Raw genomic sequence first — 17,639 nt, 5'->3', positions numbered from 1 at the left:
AAACAAGCTCCAGTATTCTTACCAGTAGTTACCTTCTTCAGGGGTAACTGAGGTTAGGGATCTGCATACCATGCAATATGCCTTACTCAGTGGCAATTATTGAGGCTGTAACAATCACAGCAACACCTCCTGTCTTTTCCACCCAGATAATTCACAGCCTTCCCATGAAGGCTTCACACAACTGTGCTGCCATCACTATTTCTTTGGGCTTGTTCCCTACCCAAAGCGCAGGGATGTCCAGGCAAAATCCTCTCATGTTCTGCAGTGCCCTCCCAGAGTTATCCTGCAAGCTTCCGTGAAAGAATTTGAGCCCCTGTTCCTCTCAAATTCTTCTATGTGCCAGCCAGCACCTTTCAGCTACTGAACTTAACCTGACAAAATATTTGTCAACCATCTCTGCAGCTCTCCAATTGCACACATCAATTGTCCAACTCACAAAAATCCCTGAAGGAACTGAAATAAAATGTCCCTTCATGTCTTTACAATATGCCCATGGAGGAGCTCGCCTGTGGTTCATGTCATTAATAAGTTCACCCATGTTATACACATCTCAAGCCCTATTGCCTTCCTCTTCTCACATATGGCCACATTGCTTTGTTCTGTAACCTCCGTCAGCCCCTCAACATCATCAGTTCCTCTCAGGACCAGCTTCACCCATTCCATAAACAGAGCAAAAGGCTGACCCATGGCTTTAGGCTTTTTGATTGCTTCTTCATCTGTCTACTGGTCTCCAATAATTTGTCCTTGGGCTCCCAAATCTCTGCTTTTCTACGGTTTTTAAATTTCTCATTATTAAAAAAAAATCAGACCTTCCACAAGCACAAAGTGGATGACATCACACTTGCCAGTGATTAACTGGCAAATTAAGTGGACAACACAATTGAATGTGCAATGTCCTTTCGCAAATTCCTTCACCCACATTTCTGAAATTACCCGTCACCTGTGAACTTCTACTGACAACTCTATTATTCATCCAAGTCACGAATAAATATGGTGTAATGTTAAGTAGTTGAAACAGGTCCCTGGGGAAAAAGTTTGTCACACTTTGCTAATGAAATACAGACCATTTATCCCTACTCTTAGGCTTCCAACTCCAAATCAGTGCATTTTTTGTCAATTATATCTTTAGTGTAATCTATAATGTTTGTTTGTCTGGACTTCACACCAAAAATTGCATTTTAAAACAACATTAAAATTAGTCTTCAGAACTTTGCTGGTCACATGACTTTGCTGTGCATGAATTATTTGCTTCACATCCCACAAAATAGGTAACAGTGAGAATACTGCAAATTGAAATGTCCTGTCATGAAACATACAAAATAAATACAAGTCTTTTTTTCCTTGGAAAATTTGCATCATTGTCTGTCAAAACTCTTGAACATTGTCACAAGAAAATAACAATACAATTTGGCATTGTATAAATGACATACAGTACGCTAAAAAAAACTAGACATCTCTCAGTTTAAAACCAAGTTTCTTATAACTCGTCACTTTGCCCTTCATTTTTTTGTACTTTTCCATGACATTCTTTACTGTGACAAAATATTAAAAGTTTGGTCCACATGCTTTATTGTTAGCAAATAACATCAATAATGTTACAGCTCACGCACATGGGTCATTTTGATGAGAGGAACACTGGACTTTTCTTCTAATGAATACATTAAACCATGTTTTTGCCGAGAAGAAACGTCCAATTTAAATCAGCACTGTTTCAAAGTCTAAGACCAACTATAGTGCAGCTCCTCCAGATCTCACAATGGTCATCTTTGTTAAGAATGTGACTGCTCTTTGAGGGCGGGGGGAAAGAGGGGTAACGTGCAGCATAGTAAAAAAGTATGAAATTAAAGAAAATAAGCAGATTAGAATAGATTCAGCAAACCAGGGTATTAAAAACACATCTTGTCATCCTTGGAAGATCCAAAACAGTACTTTGCATATAAAAAAACGAGTACGCTGGGAAAGTTACTGGAGGTAAATAAGGAAAGTTACTGTGAGTTAAATATTACAAAAAAATTGAAAATTTTCAAGGTAAACGTCAACTAAATTATATACACAGTGAACCTGCGTCACAACAGGGGCACGACAGAAAATAATTATTGAGTTTGTTTAATTTTCAACTTAAATCTATAATGCAGTTTGTCTGTTACAAACATTTATTGTTGCTAACAGCACAAACCTGCTATTTGCTAGTGGGGTTCACTGGAATATGACGGACGTTAGGACCCAGCAGAGTCACTGAGCTAAAGTTTTTGCCCTACCTAAATAACTTGTGAACTTCAACTTTACAAAACACTCAGTCAAACTTTGCTTTAAGGTTTAAAAGTCTGCGGATGAGCGCAGCAGACAGCCAGGCTTCACAGTGAGCACAGTAGAATCACTGGTCGCTTACCCCAAAGTACTAATGAAGCCATTCACGGAGCCTTCCGCATACAGAGACACGATATCACCAACATGCAAAAAACTTGACATTTCAGACATTGCGATCTACTCTTTGTGCAGTCCCGCCGTCTTTCGTTGGGAGATTCACAGTAGTCCACGTGGGGAAATCATGAGCTGGAACAAAAGTTTCGCCCAAAAGTTTAAACTCTGGAAGGCAATGGTGCAGCCTGCCTCCCCGACATCTCCCCACCCTCGCTGTCAATACCCAACGTGAGAGGCAGAGATCAAAACTGAGCTGCGAATATTTGCATGATCGCTCCTCCGACGATGTGGCCACCTGCGTCCAATAGAAAAGCAGAAATATAATACAGGAAGTTTTTTAGTATCTGCTTCAACTTCTTATCAGCAAGCAGTAACACCCCTGTCTGATCCATAGCAAAAACCAAAATCCGAATGTGAAACCAACAGCTTTGCTCCAAAACCATTGCAGATAAAGAAATGCATTGGTCAGAAGGGATTCGTGTAGCGTATTGGCTGTAAAAGATGAAAGATCCCAAATGAGCTGTGAGCTTTTATAGTTACATCATTCTTATCTTGGAAGTACACAGACATGTTTACACATACACATGTCCGGTTGAGTAATAACTAGTGTTGTTCTTAAATAGAGAAAAAGCAGAAGGTGTTTAGTAAAACTTTGGCGTGGTTTCCATTTGCCTCAAACCGTTAAAGCATAACAATACCTGGATTCAATGAAGTTCCCGCCCATCTGGTAAATATTGTTTTCCAGGTTCTAAAACAAAACCCAATTAATAATGAATGGGAAATGTACAAAACCTATCAATCGCATGAAGTCCCAAAAAGCAACCAGTCAAAAAATGGTAGTTTCTGAATGCCTTTCTTTTTTTTCCCCAAGTGTGCTTATTGTACACATATTAGATACATAAAAACGTAAGTAATTCACCAATAGGTTAGGATTTATCTGTAAAGTTTCCTAACTCCTGTTGGAAAAGATTGAGTGAATAAGTTAACTTTCTTCTTGTTAGAGCTTTGCACATATCATATCCAATTGTCAGCAGTGTGCTGACACCCTGAAAAGCATGCCACAAACCTGGAACTTGATTGTTCTAATAAAATTTTGCAAACTGAAATAACTTTAAAATGTGGAATTTATTTATCCCAAGGCAAAATAAATTCATTGTCCAATCACCAAGACATAAGACTTAAGCACTTTGTTTTCATACTGGTTGTTCCAAAGACACTTATATTTCTTATACTTTATTTGGTTCTTCCGTGTGTTTTTCCCTGTTTCTTTTGGTTCTTGCATTCAGTTCAATCATACGCAACTAGCATGATTTTATAAAACTTTGTACATTTGCCATTTTTTTCAAGGCTAATTCCCTAACTCAACTCAAGGGCAATAATGGTGTATATGCAGCGAACAAGCCTGATATTTTGCTTTTGTGTTCTTATGAACAGATATTGAACTTTAACCCATACAATTTAATGGCCACTGAAGTAGTTCATATGATCTGATTTCAGTGAACTTAAATAGATTTTGCAGGTAATCTGAAATGTGACTCATGGCAGATAACAGCCTTATTGTGACTTAAATATGAAGGCACTTTGTTCACGACAAGTTCATAAAACTAAACATTACTGGGCAGAATTCAGATGAAGAATATTAGACATACAAATGTTAATGCAGGATATAGGCCTCACATGGAGAATTTGAGAATAATTTGCTGGCTACTAAGGAAACATGTTTAAAATCTAAATTTTATTTCTTGTCCCCTCAAAAGTTTGATTCCTTTCATTTATATTTTTGATCTACATTTGCCAAAAGAAATTTATGCTTTTGCTGATTATTTTTCTCCTTCCCATTTCACACTTTTCCAAATATATGCATGATTACAAAGAATGATTTTTCTCCCAAAATTTCTCACAATGTATTGATAATTCCTGCCAAGGCTGCAGTGCTCAGGAAAGTTTTTCCCATCATAGAATATCCAATGACCAGCATAGAACAGGTGGTCATTTGCCATGCTATGGGCTTGACTGATAACTCAGTTTAGTTCCAGTTAGAGCTTCCCATAAAGACTTCATGAACATCTCCTCTCTGCCTCTCCTTGCTTCTTACAGAAGCATTTTCAAAATCTCATGTTTTAGCAGAGCCCAATACACATCATTCCACATGTTCAATAGTTCCATACTACTAACCTACAGCCTATAATCTCAGCAACGATCCTAGTCATTAAAATAAAGGTAACCTGTGAAATTCAGTGAAGGTGTAAATAGGCGTAATAGCAATAATTTGTCAAGGATGTTCACTTACATTTGCTGCGAGACTTGTACATAGATTACTAAAATATATTCAGACAGATATAGAAAATAATCAAAAGTCTAATGCAATGCAAGCTGTTAAATCTAGAGGACAAAGATACAAGTGGGAGGAAATTGTGTGACAACTATACAAACTCTTTATGCCCTGCACAGTGTAGCATCAGCACCACACTTTAGGAAGGATATATTAACATCTGATGAAGTGCATTATAGACTTACCAGAAAGATGCCTGGCTCTGAAGAGTAAATTACAAGGAGAGATTACACAAGTTAGGGTTGTATTCCTGAAAATTTGAAGATTAGAGATAAAATCTGTCTTGATTCAGGGTGTCACCCCGAAACGTCAACAGTTCCTTTGCTCAGACAGATGCTGCTCGACCTGCTGAGTTCTTCCAGCAGATTGTTTGTTGCACCAGATTCCACATCTGCAGTCTCTTGGATGGATATTGGTTGCTGACCTGTCCCCTAAGATGAAGGGGAAAAAAGGGAAGGGAAGAGTCAGAGATGGGCCATGCGTAAGTGAAAGCTGGGTGGAAATTGGCAACAAAGGTGACACGATTTGTCCTGAGTTCTGTACAAATGAAGAAGCAGCACCACTAATAACACAGCCATCAGTGAGGAAGGCAGACTGACCAATATTGAAAGCAGGACTGGCCCATGTATCGCACAAAGAGTTGTTCAGCCAGTAGGGCCTGCTTTGTAGTGGCCATCAAAGTCCCCTTAAAACTTATTAAGTGATTCCTACAACAAAAAATCAAGTAAGTTTGTTTGTAACGGTCTTCCCTGTCTAAAGCTTTGTTGGTTAAGGGACTGGATCATGCTGGATCTGCCCCACACCTCTCACAAGAAGCCTTCGGTTGCACTTAAATTTTGGATTCCTGAAGCTACCGGTCTTGATGCTGCAGCCATTCTCAAACACAGCAGGCCTCAAATAGGCCACAGATGAGAGATATTAAGGCCCTGTCCACAGACCATCCTGATGGCCTTCTGATTGCCAGATGGCCCCTTCTACTTTTTCGAAATGTCTCTGACGATCAACAGAAGGCTATTTAAATGATTTTATAAAGGAAAATGTATTTATAGAAAACAAAATTAGAAAACAAGATATTAATTTAAAACCACCATCAAGTTATGTGAATTCAATAAAATACTTATATAAATAAAAAAAGTGAAACATTTAAAAATCACTTAGCTTGATGAAGGTTGGCCATGATAGATGTGTGACTGATGTAAAGCTGGGGAGTCATATACAGAGTGTATCAGTACTATACAGAACCACTATTGGACTCAGTGCTGAATCCAATGACAGATCTGCATTGTCAAAGGATCCACCTGTCAGATGTGATACTAAATTAAGGTCATGCATGCCTGTGAAATGGATATAATAGATTCTACGACATATTTTCAAAGAAGAGCAAACAGCTCTCTTGTTTTCCAAGCCAACAAACAGTTAAGTTTGCCATTCATTTCACTGCAGCAGTTATAAGCCACCTTGCTGTATATTGTTGGCTGTTGTGTTTACTTTCAAAAGAGTGGCATTTCAAAATGTAATTTTGTTGGTTATAAAGAACTCTTTGAAATTCCCGAAAATGTAAAGTGCAACAAACAAGTATAGCATATCTCCATTCCAGATTCTGCTGCACAACTATTCAGTTCCTGCCCTTTGCCTTCTGAGACGTACAATTCAGAAGTTAGGTAGTTCCTTATCAACTGAAGAACAGTACAGAAAGACATTATAAGGATTCATAGAGATATTTAAAGACATGAATCAACACCAGTCTTTAAACATGTTAGTGGGCTGTTGGAGTCAAGAGAGAAAAATGAACAGAGGATTAACTGAGGTACATGAAATAATAATTGCTGTGGAAAAGGTTAGTTCAGAATTTTGCTATGAAATAATTCAGGAAAGTTGAAATTGAGGAAGTGAATTGATGAAGGTGAAAAATAAAGTTAATAGAGATGTCATTAAAAAAACACACAAATAAATAAATGATTTCCAAGGCAAAGTACTAGAAGGAAAATTACTTCAGCATTCAAAATGCAGCTGGATTCTATATTTGAAAGCTAATGTATTGGAGTTTGAAAAATATTGTTCAATTGTCTTTGGCTTTTCTTATGTGGCTTCTATAAGCCAATTGTCTTGTTTGCTTTTATGTTGTCTTAAAACACGCTAATCTATTACATATTGATTAGTGCATCAAAAATGTATTTTTAATAAAGTAGTGTGTACACAATGTTATGTTGACCCCTCTGTTAAGAGTGCAGTTTTGTTTTTTTGTCCTGTACAAAGAACAAGTCCTGCTGGTTGAACATTCAAGGTATTGTCACTTAGTCTAAAATTAAATATCTGTGTGTTCAAATTTATTAGGGCTGTTTATGATTCACAATTTCAAAACTTAGAGCAAAATTTAATTGTTCTCAAGACTGCTATAACTCCATTGCCTGAACTTCATCAAAAGTGCAGTGGAAGCACCGTTATTGGGTGGTGTTTCAATGCTTGCTTCTTACCTAACCCTGCTTCCATATTGGTTCAGTTCATTTATTAGTTTGCATTAGGTCAGTGGGATACTTCAGTCAGAAACCATTTTTGGCCCAAGGGATACTTTTGAAGCTATACCCCAAATATTGCCAGATACTTTTGAAGTATAAAATGTCTAACATGTAACACATTTAAATAGGTATATTAATATCAGCAAACATCAGTGTACAACTTGTTTCCTCTAAGTCAATTTTTGTGTTCTATTTTCAGGAATAATAGTCGGGGAAAACAATCGCACAGGGAAGGCTTGGCAGAGCCTCTGACACCTCATTAAATTACTTAGTAATGTTGAGCCAGACTATGCTGGACCCATCCCACTGTGTGGATTTGTTACCAAAAATATCTGTGCTCACTTTATCCAGCCTTAATGATCCAAAGCTGGACACCAAGAAAGCAGTTGGACTCCAAAATTTGACTGAGCCTCAGATGGCCTATCAACGAGAATCTCGCCCCAGAATGTCCTGAAGGCCGTTGACAGCTTGAGATAGAGGCATTTAAAAACTAGTTAAAAAGATATAACAAAAGTAAAACCTATTTAAATACTTCTGAAAAAAAGGTAATTAAAACTTAGTAACATGCTAAAAAAATCTTTGAGATCAAGTAAAATAATTCAAACACTTTCTCACACTGACCTTTGCCCAGAGGGATGGTGACCCCATTGAAATCCTTGGGTGACTTTTCATCTGTTCCCTCACTTCAACACGTCAGTGTTCCACTCCTGGGCAAAGTGAGAAGACAGATGTGCCAACATCTGACCTCCAGGTTGTTTCAGGCTTCTGCTTTTGACAAAACATGTGCAAAAGTCCAAGACCTGCTTAGCTGCAAATGGCCAACGGCCAGTAGTTCCATACAAAGCTGCCAACCCTCAGCTGGATTTGCTCGGGAATGGATTTACTTGTATAGGAACGGAATCATAAGGAGGGTGCAGCAAGAATTAAGATTTAAAGTTGTAATGCATGTGCATATGCACAAAATACTTGTTCTAATTGTGAGTATTGCAGGTAATATTGAAGAGATAAGCAAAGCTGCTGGAGCATATGCTTCATGTTTAATCAACTCCCTAAACACACTGTATGCGTGCATACACATCATATATTTACAGAAATCATCAATTTATTATTCAGCGAAATACTCCACCAGCCACCTGTTTCAGAAAGAAGCAAATCAGGATCCAAAGGAAGCCCGAAGCAATTTTAATTCACCTAATGCCCTGAGTGTGCATTGTGGTTGTTCCAATCAATAAAACTTGTGGATAAAAGGTTGAGTGTTGAAATTATTTTTTTGCAAGTTTGGGAACATTACCATTGATTAGAAGGAATCTACCAAGTTCCCCTCCAAGCAGTTTCCACTGTTGGCAACTAGGGTAGAATAAGCTTGGCAAGGAAGATTCCAGAACAAAAGGCAGTATCATAGGAAGCAGATCCAGCCAGAAAAAAATAAACAAATTCAAAGTAATCCAGATGCAGGAATCTGAAATAAGAGAGAACGCACCAGAGGCACCAGAGGGAAATAATTGCTTAGTTTGGTTATGAAATTTGTGTTCAGTGCTAAACACAGGTCTGAGTATAGGCCATCAGGTACAGCCATCTCTGACATTTGGTACCATTGACTTCAGTGGAGTCAATAGTGCAGGAGGTGAAAATGACCAACAGCCAATAATCTACCACCTGTTTAGCTTTGGTAAATAAAATCAAGTTTCTCCTTCAGTTCTGATGAAGGGTTTTCAACCTAAAACGTCAACTGGTTTCTCTTTCCACAGATGCAGCTTGACTGGCTGAGTTCCTCCAGCATTTATTGTTTTGTTTCAAATTCCAGCATCTGCAGTTTTTTTTGTTTTCCCCCTCAGGTCAGTGACCTCTCATTGAAACACGAAACTTTAGTGTTACTAAAGTTTATTAGCAGTTTCATGCCCAGAAAATAAACAGGGTGACAAAAGCTACAAAAATAGAGATGTTTTATATTCAGTCAAATAGTTAGTTCTTCAGGAGCGAGTAAAGAAGTTTCCCTGATTGGTGATTAATCAGAAGAGGAATGCAAATGTGCTTTCGGCTGACTTCAATTTTCAATAAGAGAAAACATGAATGAGATTAGGTTCCAGTGAAAGAATGAATGGGAAGCAAAGGGCACAGAAAGGAGGTGTTTGACAAAAGAACAAGGGATTGTGTGAGTGGACAGAATTGGAGGCAGTCATCTGGAATGTATTGCCTGAAAAAGTGGAGGAAGTGGACTCAATGGCACAAAAAGGTGTAAAATGATTGGACAAGAAGGTGGCAGGCAGGTGGAACAGAATGTGAGGAAGAGTCAAATTTTATGCATTTGAAATTGTTGTAAAGAATGAAAAAGCAGAATCTTTTTAAGTTAAGTACATGTTGTTATTAATTGTTATTGGTGGGCTTTGTGCGGACTAAAAAAGTGACATGTGCATAAAACGGATGACTTGTTAATCTTGTTGCAGGAAGGAGATCTTGACACAAAATATTTCGGGCTCTGGTGAATAGTTTGGTGTTCTTCAAGGGGGGATATACTGTCTTTCAAGGAGGTGAACAAAGGTCAGTATTGACTCTTCGACAAGAGGGCTGTGCTGTTGTGAAAAATTGAGGACAATGAATTTTTGTTTTCTGGAATTTAGGAACAAAAAATTCCTTTGCACAACTGAAAAGAAAGGGCTCATTCAGTTGAAAATTGGCTGAGATTTGTTCTCATTTCAGGATGACCAAGCATGCATCAAGAATTTGTCCTCTGACTTTCAAAGGGATATTTGTTTGTCCTGGCACATTTTACTGGTATTAAACTGCCCCAAAAGATATCAATGGTAGAACAGCATGCAAAGTTCATCTCCAATGAGATCTTCTATTTTATTGGTCCAAAATATAGCATTTCTCATTTATTCATAAAACTAAAACCCGTTACCCCTGAAACCAAGTTCTATAAGGCACCATATTGAAACCTGTGAAACTCCTGTGACTTCAAATCATTCTTAAACAAGTACCTGGATTGTTTTGTTCTGGTGATCAGGATCACAGTCACTCACAACTTCCTAACCTCAGGATTATTCCACACCGCTCTATAATGGATCAGATAGATTCCTTTCAAAAAATCTGAGTAGTTTCCTTACAAAACTGAAAAACATAATGAGAAATAGAGATGGGGGTCAAAGGAGTAAAATAAGTATTGAAAAGACAGCATACAGAGACAACGAGAACTACAAAGGTTCACATTTTAAACCTGGTATAATTTAGATGATATCAAATGGCTTAATGTTCTTTTTAATGGTTTTAATTGGTACAGCACATACCCATGTTTTTGCCCTGTGCATATTGCTCCATTTTTTGTGTGATTTTGTGCATTACGTATATATTGAGGTTTTTCTGGCAAAGGATACTCAGGCTCAATTTTCAGCATTTATGTGTGATTACAAGCATGCAGAAAGGAAGGAATCTCTTTGGATGCTTTGCATGATACCGCCCATTTGCTTGTTTCAGCTCATAATTTCCATAATGTACGCAAAATAGAGGTATTCTTGATTATATTAAACATTTTCCTTATTTGCATCCAATTGCTTTAGACATATAATAACCCATTTAGTTTTTGCCTCCATTCAGCTTTCACCATAATAATCTTTATGGTTTCACTGTGGCCCTACATTTTTGCCTTGTTGAGTTGTCCTTGGGATGGGGAATCACTTTCTGCAATAAATTTCCTTCAATTGATAGGTATGAAACAACTTGCATTAATTTGTGACTGGCAATGCACTCTTTCTATATTGGCTCATTTGTTTCTACTGATATGAATATTTTAGATGCAAATCCTACACTCTGCCTTCTCATACTAGGTTTTCTCCCTGAGCAATAAAAAGAAAAGCTGTTATGTTCTGGCATGACAGACTCACATCACCTTGTTAAGTTTGTTGAAGCATGTTTCATATTATTGTGACCATAAATATTTGGCGTCTTGTTTTATTAGTTCTCTTAGGCTTTTCACGTGTGAGGAATGAAAGTGCTCCCTCTTGATTGCCTAACTCAAGCCTTTTAGGTTGAGGCACATCCTCGGCCACCAAAAGCTTTCTCTCTCACCATAATGGAGTTCACATAGTCATTAGGTTTAACGATTTTATCCATAACCCATTTCTCCTCCATCTTTAAGGAATTCCTTTTCAAGCTTTTTCTTCAACCTGACTGGAACTTTACATGCAGAGGGGGGTCACCGATCACTGCCTTCACTTGGTTTTGTGCACCAACGTGGAAAATTTTGCATTTTTCCACATTATATTTCAGCAGGCATGTCTTAACCCACTCACTCACCTTGTCTGCAGATCAAGTGTAGTTTCTCACAACTTCTCAAACCCAAGATGACTTAGACTCCTTTCATTTCCATGACAAAGCGCATGCAATTACCTTCTTTCCCTTTGAGCATCCTTCTGATTTGGATGCTTCCAAATGGAATAGTACCTCCTCTATATGCCATCAGTGAGACAGTGCTCTGTTTCAAGACAATTTCCATGTGACAAGCCACCTTCTTTCAGGTTTACTGGGAAAATCTTCTGGTGGTATGATATTACCTTGAGCCCACATATCCAATTTTAATGTGAAGTTAGTGGTTGTGGTTTTGTTTTCTTGATCTGGATGATAATTATAGGGTCATAATTATAAAGAAGTACAGCATGGAAACAAACCCTTCAGCCCAGTGAGTACACAACAACTATCAAGCAACCATCTTTACATTGATGCTACCCCAACCCATTTTATTCAACGGAGATTCCCATCAACTCTTCCCTGCCAGCCTTTAGTTCTATCACATCTACACATTAACAGTAGCCAATTATCCTATCAACCTGCACATCTTTAGGATGTAGGAAGAAATTGGAGCACCCGGACAAAACCCACATGGTCACAAGGAGAATATGCAAACCCCACACAGACAGCAGTCTTTGACATTTCTTTGATATGTTTTTAGATCTGATTTGCACATCTTCTTCCAGTAAGCTACAATTTAATCCATAAGCAGGGCAATTTTTTTTCTCTGTGAACCCATGATTACCCAAGGCTCCTGTTTCTAACTGGTTTGCATTGTTTTGTATCTGTTGTCTAACATTGTCAACCCTAATTCGTTTCCCATGATTGATCAGGAAGTCAGCCGTTTGAGTAGCCACTGTCATCAACTGTCAGGCTGTGGTTTCATGTCCTGCCTCTCTATTGGTTGGGCCTTTGTGAGCTTTGACTTGATGATCAACACTTTCCAAAAGTACAGGTGTGCTGGGCCTCAAATGATTTCGTCCACTAACTTTTCATCCATTCCATTGGAGTTGGGTTTCCTGGCTATTCCTTCTCATCCTTGTCAGGACATTGTCACCTGGTTCCCGCCTCAGGCTTTAGAATCACATTTGTGATCCAGTGAGTCAATTTTGGCTCAAGGTGTGTGCTGACTGAATCCCAATGTTGTTAGCCTTACTGTTGATCATCAGCTGGTAATGTGACAGCCACCCTTCATATATTCACCACACCTAGACACCACAGGTCAAAACCAACATTCACGTTGTTCAGTTGGTATTGACTTTTACAGGCTTGTCCACTGTTACTATGTTACTCCTTGTTGCCCTTGTCTCTTGGATTCTCAATTGCACTTTTCAATTCATATTTGTGACTTACATCATGTTTTTTCTCAGACAATAGGACATGTGCTGATAAGAAATACAAAGTGTATTTTCCACACAGAATATAGTGCACTGCTGAGTGATAACAATTTCAATCCCTTTTCTTGTAGCTGTAATCCCTGTGATCTATATATTCAGGAATGAATAACTCTTGTACAGAAAAATACCGGCTACCTATCAAACTGCTCTCAAAATCTCATATTATCTGCTTTCGCTTCCATTGTACAAACTAAGATCAGAAATGAATTAATCACTGTTAATGTGATCCAGTTAAAATTATGAACAACAATTGCCTTTCAATAACTAGAAACCAAGGAATTGGTTGTGGACTTCAGGAAGAGGAAGCCAGGAGAACACACACCGGTAGTCATTGAGGGGTCAGCAGTGGAAAGGGTGAGCAACTTCATGTTCCTGGATGTCAACCTCTCAGAGGATCTGTCCTGGGACCAACACAATCATGAAGAATGCACACCAGCAGCTCTACTTTATTTGGTGTTTGAGGAGATTTGGTATGTCACCAAAACTCTTGCAAGCTTCTATAGGTGTACAGTGGAGAGCGTTCTGACTGATTGCATCACAGCCTGGTATGGAGGCTCAAATGCACAGGATCACAAGAGGCTGCAGAAGGTTGTAGGCTCAGCCAGCTCCATCACAGGCACAACCCTCCCCACCATCGAGGACATCTTCAAGAGACGGTGCCCTAAGAAGATGGCATCCATCAAGAAGGACCCTCACCATCCGGGACATGCCCCCTTCTCATTACTACCATCAAGGAGGAGGCACAGGAGCCTGAAGACCCACACTCAATGATTCAGAAGCAGCTTCTTCCCCTCTGCTATCAGATTTCTGAATGGTCAATGAACCCAAAAACACTACCTCATTATTCCTTTTATTTTTCACTATTTATTTATTTTGTAATTTATAGTAATTTTATGTCTTTGCGCTGTACTGCTGCCGCAAAACAACAAATATCACGTCATAAGACTGATAATAAATCTGATTCTGATTCTGAAAACTACTGGGAGGATCATAAGTCTGAGAGCACAATAGCAGATGAACCTTTCAAAATTTGACAGAAATGCTTGGTAAATTAATCCTCTGTTTTGACCATTTAAGAGGCTCGTGCTATCATGGAACAAAAGAAATTAAATAGTCAAGTATCAGTGCTACAAATCCTTTCCAGAAAAAAAATTAACCAAATATAGTTTACACACATTCCTATATATGTTGTCTGAATTCAATGATAGTTGATAGTGAGACCACGAATACCATTCCAGTAAGTTTCTAAGTATGTACAGTATATTAATCAATGCTAACAGTCAACACAGTTCTGTCTTTAAATATATACAGGAAAAGCAAAATGTCACAGGAAACTGATGATGTCAATGAATGTGATGGACAAAAAGGACATAATCAGGGTCTTCTTGAAATGCATGGTGTCCACACTAATGAGGAACAATCTTCAGAGAGAGCTTTTACTTCTTGTACTTAAAGAAACAAGAGAAAAACACTACAATTCTTAGTGAATGATGATAGTAATATACTTGGTTATTTAAAAAATGTTAACAAGTGATTCATAATTCCTGTACACAATAAATATTAACAGAAGTGGGTCATAGGGAAACAGTTTTCTATCATCGGAGAAATATGAATCAGTTGTAATTTAAATGTCATCTAAGCAAATAGGCCAATGCACAAATGTCATCTGTATTTTTGGATTTGTTTGAATGTTTGCATTTTCTGGCAGCTTCTTGAAAAACAAAATCAATGATATTACCTATGTAGTAAATTCATTGTTGTTTAAAAGTTTTGCATAATGTGAGGAGGGACAAAAAAATTACATGAATGTTTCAACTGCAGATCTGTTTCCTGAACTGAATCATTAACTGGCAAACAGAACATCTCTGGATTATGTTCATGGGAATTGCATTGAGTTTTACCTTTTTTAAATCTCTTGAAGTGAAGTATAAAGCCTAATCGTTTTTCTGTGCTCCATTCAACAATGTGAAAGCAACAGACATCTTAATCAGAAATGTCAGAAAATCCCCTTATCTCACTGCAAAAATGCTGAAAAAATTATTTTAAACCAGCAAAAAAGAAAAGTTTATTCAAATAACTCCACAGTAGGCAAGTTCTTCTTTCTTATTTTATGTTTCCATGCATATGACACGTGTGTAAAAGTTGATATGCTTTTATATGTATAATATTGGTGTTTAACAGCCCCTCCGATATCAGTTCAATTTAAATTTCTGCAAATGCCTCAATATTTTTCTTAGTAATTATTATGTATCAGAATTATGTTTAATTATAAATAAATTGTTTTAACATATTTAGAATCCATCAGGTAAATGAATACAATCATCAATTTGTTTGCTCTTAGTTCCTCCTCCAAAGGTTTTCTCTGAACATTGCTCCTCCCATTGTTTTATGTAGATGATACTGATTATCATGCTTTTCATGGAGGGCTTTGCAATACAGTCAGGGCACTTTCTGATGTCATTTCAAATATATTTTGCTCCAGAGATGGTGTTTATCTAATTGATATCTCCCCTTGCTTTATTCGTCAAGGTCGAGGAAATTACGTAATGTCTTGATTTTAGCAGGAGGCCTTCCTGTTGTGCATTTTAATCTACCATTAACATTTCCAGTTCCCTACCAGAAGGCGCCCTTAATCTTGCTTGTTGTTCAGCTATTTCTGCCTGCACAAATCACATGGTAGTTTGAAGAGCTCATGAACTTATAACACTTGTTATTTCTGACTACAAAGATTCATATAGGAAATGTGCAGATAATGTACCTAATTCAGGGTGATAAATTTCCTTCACAGGTATTTTTATTGGTTTATTATTGTCATTTGTATCGAGGTACAGTCAAAAACTTGTCTTGCATATCATTTGTACAGATCAATTCACTACACAGTGCATTGAGGTAGTACAGGGTAAAAACAATAACAGAAAACAGAGTAAAGTGTCACAGCTACAGGGAAGTGTAGTGCAGGTAGACAATAAGGTGCAACAAAAGTTGCACAAAGGTCACATAAAAAGTGCTGGAGGAACTCAGCAGGTCAGGCAGCATCTATGGAGGGAAATAAACAGTCGACATTTCGGGCTGAGACCCTTTATCAGGACTGGAAAGGAAGAGGACAGAAGCCAGAATAAGATGGTGGGGGAGGGGGAGGAGCACACACAGGCAGGTGATAGGCGAGTCCAGGTGAGGAGGGGGGAAGGTAGGTGGCTGGGGGGGGGGGGGGGGGGGTAGGTGGTGGAATGTAATAAGCTGAAAGGTGACAGGTAGAAGAGGCAAAAGGCTGAAGAAGGAGGAATCTGGTAGGAGAGGGCAGTGGACCATGGAATAAAGGATGGAGGAGGGGAGGAGAGGAGATGGGCAGGTCAAGATGGGGGAAGGGAGCCACAGGAATAAAGGAAGACAAGGGGGGGGGGGGAGAAAAAGAAGAGGTGGGGTTCCCGGAAGTTAGAGAAATCTGCTCTTTTCCTTTCCAGTCCTGATGAAGGGTCTCAGCCCGAAATGTCGACTGTTTATTTCCCTCCATAGATGCTGCCTGAGTTCCTCCAGCATTTTTTGTGTATTGCTCCAGATTCCAACATCTGCAGAATTTCTTGTGTCTCCAATAAATTTCCTTAAAATGTACAAAGTTCCTCTGACACTTATAACCTTCAGGAGAAGATTTCATTTTTTACCTTCAGATTTTTCTTCAAGAAGCCATTAGATCAATGGGTATTCTCAAAAATTAAGTATAAATGCATGGTATTTTTATTTCACAAGTGTTTTAGGAGCAGGGGAAATAATTGAGAATGTTTGAGCATAGTTTGAAACTATGCTTCTGGTTGGAGTTGCCTGTCAAACTGTTAGAATGAGGAGGAGAAGATATTCTGGTCTCACTGGACAGCAGCATGAAAGTGTGAGACTAAGTGGTCAGTATGAAGCATCCTTCCCACCACTGGAATCAAGCAAAACTCCACATTATCTTCATTTCCATCTCCTGTTAAGCTCATCTATCATAACCTTGATGGTTTTTTTGATGTCAAGGTGATCTTCCACACACTAAATCATCAACATCTCTGTAACATTGTCCAACTCACCCCTACTTTTAAGTGTATCAACCACAAAACCCTCAACTCTGATTTGTTTACCTCTAGGTCATTATTCAGATAATCTCTTGGCAAGTTTGTTTATCACCTCTCATATGCACTGTGTTTATTCTTTTGTACATCTCTTTTAAATTTTGAATAAAGTTTATATTTGAAATAAAAAAAATGCTCATAAACTTGAGCTCACCTGATACTCTGATTCCATATCACAACTAAGACCAAGTGTTCATTTGCCATTTTCTCTCTGCATACTGACATGAAAAATTTTCATTCCTGTTTCCAAATGCTTAAATCTTGCCCCTCCTTGATTTATTGACATCCTCCTATCCTGCAGTCCTTCATAATAACAGAGGTAAAATGTTACAAATGCTTGAAGCCTGAAATAAAACTGAAAATGCTGGAAAACTCAGCAGGTCAATCAGAAAGAAACAAGGAATACTTAACATCAATGACGATTCATCAGAACCCCCAACACTTCTGCTCCTCAAATTCTAACGTTTTGAATGCTCCCAGTTTTAATTACACTGCCATAGGTGGCCATGCCTTCTGTTGTTTTGATCTGAAGTTTTGGAATTCTCCCTTAACCCCATCTCTCTCTATCTCTCTCTTTCCCATGAAAATC

The 17,639-nt window shown here is 38.2% G+C and overlaps 1 protein-coding gene across 1 annotated transcript in view; it reads right to left on the bottom strand.

Moving 5' to 3' along the window:
• Positions 1 to 2,784, bottom strand: part of itpr3 (inositol 1,4,5-trisphosphate receptor, type 3) — a 226,867-nt gene extending 224,083 nt beyond the window's left edge. Inside the window, exon 1 of the mRNA XM_052034535.1 lies at positions 2,390 to 2,784. Coding sequence (XP_051890495.1) covers positions 2,390 to 2,478 — 89 coding nt within the window. The 5' untranslated portion in view covers positions 2,479 to 2,784. The remainder of the gene's footprint in view (positions 1 to 2,389) is intronic.
• Between the last annotated feature and the right edge of the window lie 14,855 nt (positions 2,785 to 17,639).

This window comes from Pristis pectinata, chromosome 20 (genome assembly GCF_009764475.1).
Source record: "Pristis pectinata isolate sPriPec2 chromosome 20, sPriPec2.1.pri, whole genome shotgun sequence".
NCBI lineage: Eukaryota > Metazoa > Chordata > Chondrichthyes > Rhinopristiformes > Pristidae > Pristis > Pristis pectinata.
This window is presented reverse-complemented; position numbering and strand designations above follow the sequence as displayed.